Below are 15,036 nucleotides of genomic sequence, written 5' to 3' on the forward strand. Positions count from 1 at the left end.
CGCCCCTCCCCCAGCCTCGCTGCCGCCTTGCAGTTTGATCTCAGACTGCTGTGCTAGCAATCAGCGAGACTCCATGGGCATAGGACCCTCTGAGCCAGGTGCAGGACACAATCTCCTGGTGTGCCGTTTTCCAGGCCCGTTGGAAAAGTGCAGTATTAGGGTGGAACTGACCCGATTTTCCAGGTGCCGTCTGTTACCGCTTTCTTTGACTAGAAAAGGGAACTCCCTGATCCCTTGCGCTTCCCGAGTGAGGCAATGCCTCGCCCTGCTTCCACTCGCACACAGTGCGCTGCACCAACTGTCCTGCACCCACTGTTTGGCACTCCCTAGTGAGATGAACCCAGTACCTCAAACAGAAATGCAGAAATCACCCGTCTTCTGTGTCGCTCAGGCTGGGAGCTGTAGACCAGCGCTGTTCCTATTCGGCCATCTTGGCTCCACCTAGAACAAGTTTTAAAGAAAACAGACCAAAGTTTTAAATAACAATGTGAGAGGTAGTCAAAATTTTTTAAGTTAGGACCAAAAACGTTAAACATAAACCAAAAAGATTTTAAAATGGGAGTTTACTATATTATTGCATTTGATTTATGTATAGACACCATTTTAAGATGAAAAAATCTACATAGTGGATGAAAATATTTTTAATACATAAATCTGAAAAAAACACTCGTGCCTAAATATGTAAAGATCACCTGAGAATCAATAATAAAATGTTACTAGCTCAATTAAAAGTGAACAAAATACTTCAACAGTTACTTCAAAAAAAATCCAAATGGCCTATAAGCATATGTAAAGATGTTGAATATCATTATTAATCAAATGAAACCATATTAAAACAATAATCAGGTATCATTATGTATTCACAAGAATAGTCAATTTTTTAAAGAGTTTGCAAGTGATCAGTGTAGGTAAGGATGTAAAGCAACTGGAACTCTCATACGTCCCTGTTGGTACAGTAAATTTAACAACTGATAAATGTAATAACTGTACCTTGAGATTGGTAGAATCTATGGAAGCTAAATATATATTATATAATATATAACTGTTATTTATGATATATAATGTATAAAATAAGTATAGATATGATATAAATTAGCAATTCCTATCCCAGCTGTAAGAAAGGTATAGGAAAGTCTAGGTCTAAAAATAAGGATCTTAGCCAGGTGTGGTGGCTCACTCCTGTAATCCCAGCACTTTGGGAGGCTGAGGAGGGTGGATCATTGAGGCAAGCAGTTTGAGACCAGCCTGGCCAACATGGTGAAACCTTATTCTACTAAAAATACAAAATTATTTTGTATTTGGGCATGGTGATGCATGCCTTTAGTCCCAGCCACTCAGGAGGCAGAGGCAGTAGGATCACTTGAACCTGGGAGACAGAAGTTGCAATGAGCCGAGATAGCACCACTGCACTCCAGCCTGCTTGACAGAGTGAGACTCCATCTCAAAAAAAAAAAAAAAAAAGAAAGAAGAAAAGAATCTTTATAAAAAGGTACAAAACAGCTTTTTTTCTTTTCTTTTCTTTTTTTTTTTTTTTTGAGATGGAATCTCGCTCTGTTGCCCAGGCTAGAGTGCAATGGCGCCATCTCTGCTCACTGCAAGCTCCGCCTCCCGGGTTCAAGCGATTCTCCTGCTTCAGCCTCCCGAGTAGCTGGGACTACAGGCACCCTCCACCACTCCCGGCTAACTAATTTTTTGTATTTTAGTAGAGACGGGGTTTCACCCCATCACAGGATGGTCTTGATCTCCTGACCTCGTAATCCGCCCGCCTTGGCCCCCAAAAGTGCTGGGATTACAGGCGTGAGCCACTGTGCCTGGCCAACAGCTTTCTTTATTCACTCTAGCAATAAAAAACCAAACCAAACCAAAACTGAAACCAATAAACTCCTCAAATATAGGCCTACCAGAGTAGAATCATAAATCAGTTGTGCTCTATTCATGTAGTAGACTACTTTTCAGAAATTAAAACAACAAAATTCACATTACATATGACAGAGATCTACCTAATAGTGACACACAGAAGAATTGGGGATGGAAATGGGAAGTTTCAGTATACTACATGAGACCACCTAAGTGAAGTACAGAACAAGAAAGCCTTATGTAGGATGTTAATAGTTACTCTACAAGGAATAATATTGACTGGTAGAGTCAAGCAACAGACTTTGGGAATTAGAGTGTGCTTGTTATAAGTGGTCTATAAATATAAGAAAAATATCACCAACTTGTATACTTAAGATTTAAGTATTTTTAAATATGCCTTAAACAACAGCAACAAAAAGCAAATGAAATGATAGGTTATTTGTTCCTCTAAAGAAAGAAAGCTATTTGAGCTAATTTCTCTTTTAAATTCTTATTGTTGGATACATTCATAGTATTGTTCATTTCTATGAGATGTAAGATTTTTACCTGTAAGAACTTTAGAATTCATTCATCTATTCAACACTTATATATTGTGTTTCTATTGCATGCTGGTCATTGAACTGCAGCCAGCAAATCTATCTGGAGAAATGCACAATTTGAAAATTGCTTATAAACTCATCAAAAGCTGAACAGTATATTCAAAGTAATAAAAATTCAACAAGAAATTATATATTTAAGCTTAAAGTTAAGGGCATATGTGGGTGGGGTTTGGGGTCAGCCTTGGGTCTAGGTGACTAAATTCTTAGAGTCAGCTGAGGTACTCTTTGTCTTTAATTATTATTTTCTTCATCCTGTCTTTTTATACTATACATATTTTTAGGGGATTCCTAAGACATTCACAATGCTAACAGTCTCTTGCTGAATTCCCCAGAGTCTTTGGCGATGGCATCTTTTTAACATCTAACACTTTAATAAATACCTAACATCTTAGTAAAGATTAGTTAGCTATTTTCTTTTAGGAAAAAAAAAGAGACACACAATAGGTAAAGGTAACATAAAGGCAAAAATATTTGAAAAATTGAAGATTTTATATATATATATTGCATATATTTCACCATCTCACCTAGTCTCAGACCCTAATGGGAACTGAAAGAATATATTGAAAAGAGGAGGCTGGGCGTGGTGGCTCACGCCTGTAATCCCAGCACTGTGGGAGGCCGAGGTGGGTGGATCACGAGGTCGGGAGATCGAGACCATCCTGGCTAACACAGTGAAACCCCATGTCTACTAAAAATACAAAAAAAATTAGCCGGGCGTGGTGGCGGGCGCCTGTAGTCCCAGCTAATCCGGAGGCTGAGGCCGGAGAATGGTGTGAATCTGGGAGGCGGAGCTTGCAGTGAGCCGAGATAGTGCCACTGCACTCCAGCCTGGGCGAAAGAGAGAGATTCTGTGTCAAAAAAAAAAAAAAAAAAGAAAAGAAAAGAGGATAATTGTGTGGATCAGGGAAAAGGAATGAATGGTGTTTATAAGAGAGGAGGGCAATACAATTTGTATTTTTGGTAGCACCTTGGATGTCTAATATGCCAGTAAGGGAGTCAAGGTGTGAAAAAAATTTTGAACAGTTTGTAAAGCTGCTTAGGAAATAGATTTTTGATTACTGCGATTTGACTTTAATGTTTGAGCAATATTCTGTTGTGTTGTTAAATCAAAATGGTTTTTATTTTGTAAACTAGTAAAACCAAAAAAAGAGAATATTGGTTATGATGGCCAATGTTCTAGAGTAATAGAAGAATGATGGCTTTATTTTAACTTTTTTAACCCCATGAAGTTCTTTACTGTTAGGCATAGCAGGTGAGCAGACGGCTCCAGTCTTTCAAATGTTTGCTTCCCTTTAAAAAGGGACCTCACCTGAGGTAATAAATACCTCTGGAAGAATATGATAAATTTCAGAGCATTGAATTTAACCAAAGTCTGTTATTTAATCATAAATGAAGTAAAACAATTCAAGGAAAGCCAGAGATGAAGCAATATTTAATTTCAAAACATAGCATTACCAACTATGTAATGCAGTATGCCTACGAAGAAGTCTGTTTAAGGTCTGGTATGCACAGACTTTGAAGCTACAGCAATTTCTTCTCATAAAAGTGATGCAATATGTTAAAGGGACAGCATGACAGAACAGCAATGCAAGCTCAAACACTTTAATGAGTTTGAGGGCCTCTTCAGATGTCAGGATTGGGTCAGGTAAGTGTAACATATAGAACTACACTAAAATAGGCAGCAAGTGTTTTGTCACGTGATGTGTCAGGGTATATAAGCATGCCTGCACAGATGTCAACATTCACACTCAGGACCTTGCCTTGAGCAGCAAACCAAACTCACTACCCCTGACACCATGAGCTACTACGGCAACTACTACGGAGGCCTGGGCTATGGCTGTGGAGGCTTCGGTGGCCTGGGCTATGGCTATGGCTGTGGATGTGGCAGCTTCCGCAGACTGGGTTCTGGCTGTGGCTATGGAGGCTACAGATACGGCTCTGGCTTCGGAGGCTACGGATATGGCTCTGGCTGTGGAGGCTACGGATATGGCTGCTGCCGCCCATCGTACTATGGAGGATACAGATTCTCTGGCTTTTATTAAATGAATTGCTGAAATTGGAAGCAGAGGAGAAACCTCCAAATGTGTTTGGTCCTGTCCTGTGCTTTTATTCCAGAAAATCCATTCTATTGCCTTCGGCATCAATGGATAGATATTTAGCAATGTTAAATCTTTAAAATAGATTTAAGCTGCTTCTACGAATATTTGTTGTCTTTTTACTTTTGAAATCCATCACCTGAAATCATATTCATGTATAACTACTCTAGTTTGTTCTTCTAAATTTGCTTTATTTTTCTTACCACCATTACCATGATGTTATCTTTCAATCAAGATCCTAGCAAAAACTTGTATTTTGCTTTTATCTAATAAATGAATTAAAGTATAAATACTTTGGTTCTTGTCAATGTTTTCATTGTTATATTTAACATTTTATTTTGCAACTACTGTAAAAAGTTTACTTATGAGGCAGTGAGATCTGTGGCTCCATGGTGGAATATGATGAAAATGTTTCTAGTTTACCGTGTTACGGAAGCTTGAGAACAAATAAGATATCATATTAACAAGAGATAAAAATAACTTGCCTGTCTATTTACTTAGGATGTCAGCCCCTCTCAAGTGTCCCTCAAGTGTTCCTGGAATCACCAAGGACACTGTCATTCTCATATTCTGCTGTGCAACGTTGGTTGCTGTTAGCTGAATGTCTTCTTGGTACCCCTGTTCTGGCCAGGCACGTCTTCGCCTTTTTTCCACCCTCAGTTGAGGTTGCGACAAGGAGATTGGGAAGTTTCACTCATTTCCTACCGAGAACTACATTCTATATTTAGCATCTCCCTGAAGGCCATTGTCCCATATTTGACTGGTGCAACTCCCACTGAAATGCGGCACTGAAACCCAGTGGCACAATGTTGTACAAAAAATTGGAGGTAGTTTGCAAATGTGTTCTCCGATTCTGTGGGTTGTCTCTTCACTTTGTTGATTGCTTCATTTGCTGTGCAGAAGCTTTTTAACTTTATGTGATCCCATTTGTCCATTTTTGCCTTGACTGCCTGTGCTTACTGGGTATTACTCAAGAAATTTTTGCTCAGACCAACATCCTGGGAGTTTCTTGTGTTAAGTGAAATAAACCAGGCACAGAAGGACAAACGTCATATGTTCTCACTTATTTGTGGGATCTAAAAATCAAAGCAATGGAACTCATGGAGGTAGAGAATAGAAGGACAGTTACTAAAGTCTGGGAAGGTATTTGGGGAGGGGACTGGGGCTGGTTAATAGGTGCAAAAAAAATAGAAAGAATAAATAATGACAGTATTTGATAGCACAACTAGGGGACTATAGTCAATAATAATTCAATTGTACATTTTAAAATAACTTGAAGAGTAAAATTGGATTGTTTGTAACACGAAGGATAAATGCTTGAGGACAGGGCTACCCCATTACCCATGATGTGATTATTACACTTTGAAAGCCTCTACCAAAATGTCTCATGTACCTCATAAATATATGTACCTACTATGTCCCCACAAAAGTAAAAAATTTAAAGAAAATTAAAAGAAAGAAAAATTGGGGTAAGCTGGAGGCATGCTTTCTGATTTTTTTGTTGCACCCTATTAGAGGCTCTTAATAGTCTATATAGCTTGTCATGAATGGATGATGACACAAAGTCACTTGAGAATAATACACAGGAGGCTTTACTGATAAAAGCCCTTCTTGGCTGTCAACTCTGGCTTCATTTCTCAGTCAAGTTCAAGGAGCCTGGCTCTCTTTTCTCTAGGAATTTATTCTCACCCCAAAAATTCTTCCGTTCCTTTCAGGCTTGTTTTACAAGTTCACCACCCGTGGCCAGGCATCTTGGAACACCAATAGTAAACACAGATAGAACCTTCCTCTGCAATGTTTCTCAGTCAACTTTCAAAGTATCGAGAGAAGCCTGTTTCACCAGTTTGTCGGACATGACTAGGCATGTCTGAATCCACTTAAATTCAAATTTGGACCCCTACTATTTATCTTAGAAAATCTTTTTATCCTCTTGTAAATCTAAAAGAGGAACACTATTTATCAATAATTTCTCATAGAAAAAGTGTTACCTTTTTGTCTATACTATAGTTTTGATTTCAAATTAAGAAACTAAACAATGGAAGCAAAAAAATGGAGAGAAGAAAAGAAAGAAGAAAGAAAGAAATCAAAAAAGAAAGAGAGAGAAAAATTCATAGGTTAAGGGCCCAATCACATTTAGAACACATTCCATGTTTTATTTTATTTTATTTTTTAATTGACACAATAATGGTATGTATTTATGGGGCACAGAGTGATGCTTTGATATATATAATGTAATCAGATCAGGATAATGAGCATGGATAATTGATCTTTTGTGAAGCTGAAATGAGAACCAGATATAATACCTGCCCAAGTGCTGTTAAACTGAAAGACAGTGATTCAAAGACCCTTCAGCAGATACCCTTTGCAAATACTTAATTTTGCTAGTGAGGTTTTGCAATCTAAGTTTTAGTATGTTCTAAATTCCTTGGACAAAATAGAAGAGTTAATTAATTATTTAATTAAGCTAATTTTTAGCTTTAGCTAATTGTTTTCTGTTCTAACAACAAAAACAAAAAATCTACAGGAGAATAGCCTCTAGCCCCTGTAGATTATAGGAACTGTAGTTACTATTCTGTATGATTTCTATCTTTGATTTTTTTATTGTCCTTTGTCAACTCTAAAATTTAACAATGTGTGAATTAGTCTGCATATTTATATTTGCTCTATGAGGGTTGTAAGCATATATAAAGCTTCCCTTTATAAACATATAAAAAATGGTGGGTGCTTTTAGAGAACAATTATTTAGAATGTACAGTATGTGACTAGTCAACCTAATTTTCTCCAGACAGACATTATATCCTACTAAAGATGACCTTGTAGATAGAAAGTCTGTTACCTTTTTACTACACCACACTTTCTATTTCAAATTAGAAAACTAAACAAGGGAAGCAAAAACAACAAAAATCATCCTCATTAGGTTTAAGTGCTGGCCTTACTTGAAGGTCTTTTTGATTTCCGCTCTGAACTGTCCAGGTGCTGTTAAATTTGATTTGTACCCAAATATAATTTGTGATGCTCCTGAATGTCATGGCTTTTAAAAGCATATTGCAAAAGATGTTTTTATTCTTGGTTAGATTGTTAAAGAATTGGAAGCTGGGAATGTGAAAGATATTTCTAAATTGCAGTCACTAAATAGTTCTGCTGGGAGAACTAAATTTCTGTTGATGTCTATTACAGTATATCAGTAAGATATACTGTAGAACTCACCTTCAAAATTTAAAATATACTATAGAACATACAATTCTTAAGAATGCAAGTAGAGGGGGAATTTCCTGATGAAAACTATAGATTCTAATTTTGAGGAGGGTATAATAGTGTCATGTGTACCTAGTCATGCTTGTGAATAGTGATTGCATAATTTAGGATCCAAGATTAATGTTAAAGGATAAAATTGGAGAATGAATAATTTCTTGAAACATGGATACAAAAAGTAAAATTTCTTTTTCCACTGAAAAAGTTTTTTCAGACATAATAATCATGGTCACATCTTATTACTGCACTCAGATTGGTCACAGAAAACTCTAATAATGCAAATCAATGTAAAAACTCTTTAATCAATTAAAAATGCTCTATTAATACGAAAGATCAATTGAATCAATATTGTATTGGATATGTGTATAGAATAAAAATTCAGGATACCTGAGCAATTTGGTAATCTGAATAAAAGTATTTCCTTTTATTGGAAATATGTTTGACAAACATCACTGCTGGCCTCTGAAGTTTAGAGGACTAGGTTGCAGCTATGAATCCATCAATGGTGTGAACTACTAACCTGGAGATTCTGAGGCTTAATATTGTTGTATATTTAGTTATGTTTCTGCCAAGCACCTTACTATGGGCTGTGGAGACCATGTGGATTCTGTTGCTTAATTGGTAGACAAGGACAACCAATTTGTGATCGCGACAGCCACTCAAGTCAGAATATGGAGAAGCTTCGCGTGTCTCTTCTGTCATCTCCATAGTCAGCTGGTAGCTATTTTGTGCTATCTTCTTAATAGAGACATAAAATGCATAATTCTTTATAAATATATTCAATTTCATTTTACCTTTTATCTAATGCTCATGGTCATAATTTGCCACTTGGACTATGGCTGCACGTTTTCATCTATTCCTATCTGATCTCCGAAACTCAAAACCTGCCACCTTTCTTTAGTCTATTTGTTAAAAGTTATTTCTTTAAAATGACTCCTTATATCTCTCCCTGGGATGACACATAATGCTGCTATTATGATGAAAACAATGAAGTGCTCAATATGCTGATATGGAAGGACATTTCATTAAAAGCAAGCTACAGAAGAGCCTGGACCATGCAGTTGGCTCATCAGATATGATATGACACTCAGCAAACACTGACTGAATTAATATGTGTATTTACCTAAATGATCCATAATCTTGTTAAATATCTGCCTTTATACTAGCTCCTCCCTTACCTTGGATGCACTGCTCTTCACTTCTCATAAAGAGTTCCTACTCACATTCAAAATTTAACTTAAGGGATTTCTGGGTCAAATGGTATTTCTGGTTCTAGATCCTTGAGGAATTGCCACACTGTCTTCCACAATGGTTGAACTAATTTACACTCCCACCAACAGTGTAATATTCCTATTTCTCCACACCCTCGCCAGCATCTGTTGTTTCCTGACTTTTTAATAATCGCAGTTATGACTGGTGTGAGATGATATCTCATTGTGGTTTTGATTGGCATTTCTCTGATGACCAGTGATGATGAACTTTTTTTCATATGTTTGTTGGCTGCATAAATGTCTTCTTTTGAGAAGTGTCTGTTCATATAATTTGCATGTTTTGTGATGGGGTTGTTTGTTTTTTTTCTCGTAAATTTGTTTAAGTTCCTTGTAGATTCTTGATATTAGACCTTTGTTAGATGGGTAGATTGCAAACATTTTCTTCCATATACCCAAAGGATTATAAATAATTCTACTATAAAGACACATGCACATGTATGTTTATTTCAGCACTATTTGCAATAGCAAAGACTTGGAACCAACCCAAATGCCCATCAACAATTGACTGGGTAAAGAAAATGTGGCACATATACACCATGGAATACTACAAAGCCATAAAAAAGAATGAGATATGTCCTTTTAAGGGACATGAATGAAGCTGGAAGCCAACATTCTCAGCATACTAACACAGAAAACCAAACATAGCATGTTCTCACTCATAAGTGGGAGCTGAACAGTGAGAACACATGGAGACAGGGAAGGGAACATCACACACAGGGGCCTGTCAGGGGGCAGGGAGCAACGGGAGGGAGAGCATTAGGACAAATACCTAATGCATGAAAGGCTTGAAACTGAGATGTTGGGTTGATGGGTGCAGCAAACCACCATGGCACACGTATACCTATGTAACAAACCTGCACGTTCTGCACATGTATTCAGAACTTAAAGTAAAATAAAAATTTAAAAAATTTAACTTAAGTATCTTCTCTTGAGATGCTTTCCAGATTCCAGCAGTCACTTGACAGCATCATGCACAAACGTCACTTTTGCGTAGAGGTCTTCCCTGAGACGCTATTGGCTTGTGGTCCTTTATATAGCCTTTTCTTCATAGCACTTATCACCAAGAGATGTTATACACTTGCTTGTTGACTCACATATTTTGTATCTCCCCAGGAAATGGAAGCTACATATGGGCAGAAATTTAATCTCTTTTACTCATCTGTGCATCTACAGGGCCTAGAATAATGCCTAGCTTACAGAAAGTATTTCATAAAATATGTGCCAAATAAATCTATCATAGTACCAAACCATTGGTTATTAATTTATATGCCAGTATCCTCATTGAATCCTGTGTCCTTTTCTTATAATAATATGATTCTATTGATGAAAATGTAAAAAAGCTCTACTTTTATGCTAAATTAATATCATGTTTTATTTATCTTTTCCATAGGTAGACATTAACTACTGCAATATGCTGGATGCTCTGTTAAGTATATAGGTATAAACGTAAGCCAACTGCAACTGCAATATAGCTAGTAAAGATAGCTCATATTGCAGTATCTTTACTGCAATATAGCTAGTAAAGATAGCTCATATTTATTTTCTGTCTTTCATGACATGTCACACATTAACTTCAGACATTATAAGGTATATGATTTTGTTATTCCTGTGGAATAGGTGAGGAAATTGCACTTTGGAAAATTTAAATAACTTCCACAAACCATGCAATAGTGAGTTGTGAGGTATTATAACCTGTGATAAATTAAAAAATATTTTGACTCTAGGCATAAGTTTTTGCACCTGAGCAGCGAAGGCGAGGCAAATGCCCCTCAAGAAGGTCCAATATTTTAATCATAGGATGTTACTGGTCACATTTAAGAATTAGAGGCTCCAGTCAAAATTATTCTATGGTATCATCAGGAGAGATATACCTTGATCTCCCTCTCTCACTTTGCAGATTTATGTTCATCCATTTTTTGTTCTCAACTGTCTCTGAGAAGGAAGTTTTCCTTCTCCCCTGTAAGACTTGAGGCATTCATTTTTCCTGTTTTTCTCTTTCTTATCTTCTGGCTTGTTGTTTTATTCACTATTACCTGTCCTTCTATTTGCAGTTTCCCCTTGTAGGAAGACACCTGAAATGGACCTACCTGGAACCACCATCTATATTCTGGGATACTGTGCTTTAGTCTTTTAAAAACTCTTTGAAGTATTTGTATGCTAAAAAAGTAAAGCTCAGAGAGGCTAAAAAATTCCTAAAGTTGGATGTTTATGCAAGACAAAGCTGGGTTTTCAACTCAAGAAGTGTGAGTGCAATGTACTATCTTCAGACATACACAAAGTCCTATGAAAAACACAACCAAAGAAACCAAGGTTAAAACCTCAGTGTCATCTTGGTCTATCTTTAAGTTGACATCTCTTCCCCTTTTCTTCATGTCACTGAATGATCTAAAGGAATACCTGCACCCCGTCTGCATTCTCTCTCTTCCTCTGTACCTCATTTCTAGGGCAATCTTCCATCCTCCTCCAATAGTCTGTCACTTAGTTGAAGCTAATGCGGTAAATGTTCCAAACAACTTCTTTATTGTCAAATCCAGTATCATCCTCAAAGTTTTGTTGAGATGCAGTATCACTAGGTGGTTAGCCATGAACTTTGTGAAGGCAAATTCACCTAAGTCAGACTGTCAGCTCTGTTACTTCCCAAGGTGACCTTGGAAAAGTTACTTAAGCCCATTGGATTTCAGTGTTCTCATCTGTAAAACTGGGGTAATAATAGCAACAATTTCATAGGATCCTTGTGAGGATTAAATGAGTAACGCATACAAAACCTCAAAGCATAGCTTGTCGTGTAGTCTGCAATCAATATATATTAGTTATTGCTACTTTTATTTTGACACTATTATAATTGACTGTTTCCATTTTCTATTGCCATCATACTGCTGTATTACACACAACGATAAGCCTCAGTGCTATATAATAAGATGGTTCATGCTCAACCATCCAACGGCTGGGGGAAGTAAGATAGCCTTGCTGTTTGCTCACATGACTGGGGTTTGACTTACTGTTGACTGGGGTAAAAATGGGAATTGCCTTTGCTCCATCAATCTCTCACTCTCAAATTAGGCTAGATCTACTTACTGTGTACTCATGAAGATGGCAAGAGTATGAGAGCAAACTAGAGTCTTGCAAGGACATTCATGCTCAGAACCAAAACATCATCAATTCTGCCTTTTTGCTGGTAACACCATGTTATATGACTGTGCCAGGAATCAGAGTGAAAGAACATTTCAAAGTTATAAGGCAAAGAGAGTAGATGAGAGGGAAAAGATAAAGCTTTGTATTCTACCAGAGAACCCATTGTCTAGCCTTTCTTTATTTAAAGCTGACCTCCTTTACTCTAAGCAGTAGTTGACCCCTTCTCTGCAAGTTGTGGTGCTCGAATCTGCATTCCCAGTCTATAGGAATGCCAGACACAATAATGAACAAATTATGAAGTTTGAATTTCAGATAAGTAACAAAAACATTTTTGGTATGTCTAAAATATTATATAGAGCATGCTTATGCTAAACAAAATGTTGTTTATTTAGAACTCAAGTTTAACTGGGCACTCTGTATTTTTATTTGCCATATATGGCATCTCTCCCAATCCAGTCTTTCTTCTGATATTTATCTACCAGAAGAATGTTTCCAAATGCATGTCTCCATAGACAGCTGAGCTTAAACTTATTCTAAGCAATAGATTATTTTTCCCACACATTCACCCTTTTTGTCTCCCTACAAACCCCTTTGCAGCATTTTGATCCACCAAGTGCTGCAAAATTAAACTTTTGTGAAAATAATTATCCATTTATGTCCCTCTCCTCAGTTATTGGCTACTAATTCCCCTTAACCTTGGCATTTATATTTTTCTCAAATATGGCACACCGTCTGCATCACCGATTCTTCTTTCTTATTTTATATTTTTTCATCTCTTCATCACAGTAGTCTCTATTAAGGATTTTCCTAACTCAAATTTTATTTTGCTTACATCTTAAGGTGCCATTCTTACTAGTTAGAACCTCAAAGTTCAAGTCAAACTTCTTGGATTCCAATACTAACTTGACTGCAGATTAATTTTCTGAACTTGGGAAATTTATTTTATCTCATTAAATCTCATTTTTGTTATCTGCAAGTTGAAAATAATCTCATTGTTTTCCCTGTAATGTGGTGAGGACTAAATGATCTATTTGCAAAGTACAAAAGAATGGCCAGGCAGAATAAATGGTAGACATTATCTGTAATAATAATGATTATTATTACTATAATACACTTATTCTTTTATAATACCTGGTGTCTCCGTTTCATCCCATCATAATACCTTTTCATCTTACGAGTCTTAATGTGTAAAAACTACTCTGACATCATAGTTCATGAAAAATGAACAAACACCCTATCCTCAACTATATTCTTTTCACATGTTTTCTTTTCTCACAACCACTTTTATCATATAATGTGATGTTTGCTTATCTTTCTCTGCTGCTCAATAATGAGCTTCTTCCTTGCAATCTAGATTTACTCAACTTTAATGCATTTGAATTGAAAATAATTACAGATTTATAAAGCTAAATGTATTACTTTATTATATCAGTCATGGTTACAATACAAGATGGCTATTAAGCTTGATATGTTCCCATTTTAAATTGTATGCTTTATATGCTCTATTTTCATGTTAAAATAATAAGGGAAATAGTTTGCTCAAAAGATTTAAACAGCTCATATGAAACACCTGGATTACTTCCTAGGCAAAGAGTAAATGGAAAATATAATACAGTGATTTATTAGAACTTTTATGTCAACAGTCTGTACTGTATGAAGAGGCTGAAACACAAGCCCTGTCTACCAGGCAGACTATTTAATAAGCATGGAAGTAGTGAAAGGAAAGATTATCAAGTCATCATAAATGTCTTCTTAGTCTACTTTTGTTCTAGAAGAAAGGAATGTAAGGAAATGCAGAATGTGTCTAGTGGTATTCTTGATTGAATGAGATGGAAATCACTGGCAAAAAAAAAAAAAGCAAACAAACAAACAAACAACTTTACTGAGACTATGGGTAGTTTGAAGAACTGTGGGAAATCTGGGAGACTGGGTTGAGCAGTGGGATGCAACCCAGGGTGGTCAATATAGCTAATATAGCACCCAAATCAATGACACAGCAATAGTCTTGTTAGGATATTATTTTTGTCATTACTGCCGTTTTTCTTTTTAGCCACCACTAGAGTGGGGCACTGTTATTACTGACACTCCTCGTGCCATTTTTTCTGCTTCTGCATACCTCTGCTCTAGACACATTCTGAATACTGTTTTTTGTCTTTGTGTCACTACACAAGACCAGTTGAGACAGTTGATTAGTCAAGCTTAATTCAAATACCTAAGACATTGCTACTGGGAGTAATGAAAGGAATTATCTAGTCCTCTTTAAGGTCTACAGTGGGAGCCATAGTACTCTCTCCTCCCAAAACAGAAACAAGTTTTAGATACTGAGTAACCCGACAAAAACAAGTCATAAATGTCAACGACACAGAGCCCAAGTTAGAGTAAATGTCCATGTTTTCTTCCATACCAGATTCAGCCCAGAATATAAATAAGCATACTCTTAGTTAAGTAACAAGAGTGCTACTGAAATCTAATTTATTTTTTAACTATTCCTCCCAAACAATTTATCCAGTTCTCTAAAATGACTAAAATTCTCTGAATTAAATCTTTGCCTAGCACATAGGGTTAAGACTTGTGGTCATGGTGAGAATTGTAAATTCATTCCTAAGGGTTTGGGAAGAGAACCATCCTGTACATTATTACCATTTACTTCTGGAATACTATCCACCCACATACTGGGAGGGAAAAGGGAGAGGAAAAGGAGAAAGCAGAGGAATACACATGGAACCAGAGATGCAAAGTCAAGGGAAGAAACTCACATGGATGGAGTGACTCAGTAATAAAACCCAGCCCCCAAGAGAGGCCATGTAGTGACTGACTTCTTCAGGATGG

At 36.7% G+C, this 15,036-nt stretch overlaps 1 protein-coding gene and 1 long non-coding RNA gene across 4 annotated transcripts in view; both read left to right on the top strand.

The window, feature by feature from the left end:
- The window catches only part of LOC134736835 (uncharacterized), a 279,550-nt gene that overhangs the window by 137,002 nt on the left and 127,512 nt on the right, over window positions 1-15,036 (top strand). The window lies entirely within an intron of this gene.
- Window positions 4,151-4,498, top strand: LOC129482902 (keratin-associated protein 19-3-like). 2 transcript variants are annotated; one of them, XM_055279441.2, is made up of 2 exons: window positions 4,151-4,379; window positions 4,434-4,498. In XM_055279441.2, the coding sequence occupies exons 1-2, from the start codon at window positions 4,253-4,255 to the stop codon at window positions 4,496-4,498; spliced, it is 192 nt and encodes a 63-aa protein (XP_055135416.1). In that variant the 5' UTR covers window positions 4,151-4,252. The 2 variants fall into 2 exon arrangements, with proteins under 2 accessions (XP_055135416.1, XP_055135417.1); XM_055279442.2 differs by having other exon boundaries at window positions 4,151-4,337; window positions 4,407-4,498.

This window comes from Symphalangus syndactylus, chromosome 5 (genome assembly GCF_028878055.3).
Source record: "Symphalangus syndactylus isolate Jambi chromosome 5, NHGRI_mSymSyn1-v2.1_pri, whole genome shotgun sequence".
Taxonomy (NCBI): domain Eukaryota; kingdom Metazoa; phylum Chordata; class Mammalia; order Primates; family Hylobatidae; genus Symphalangus; species Symphalangus syndactylus.

What these genes read in the sequence shown, in the direction of transcription:
- LOC129482902 (XM_055279441.2), top strand. Translation starts at nt 4,253, where the DNA reads ATGAGCTACTACGGCAACTACTACGGAGGCCTGGGCTATGGCTGTGGA. An exon ending in TTCTGGCTGTGGCTATGGAG is followed by an intron (nt 4,380 to 4,433) that starts GCTACAGATACG and finishes CTGGCTGTGGAG; the next exon opens with GCTACGGATATGGCTGCTGC.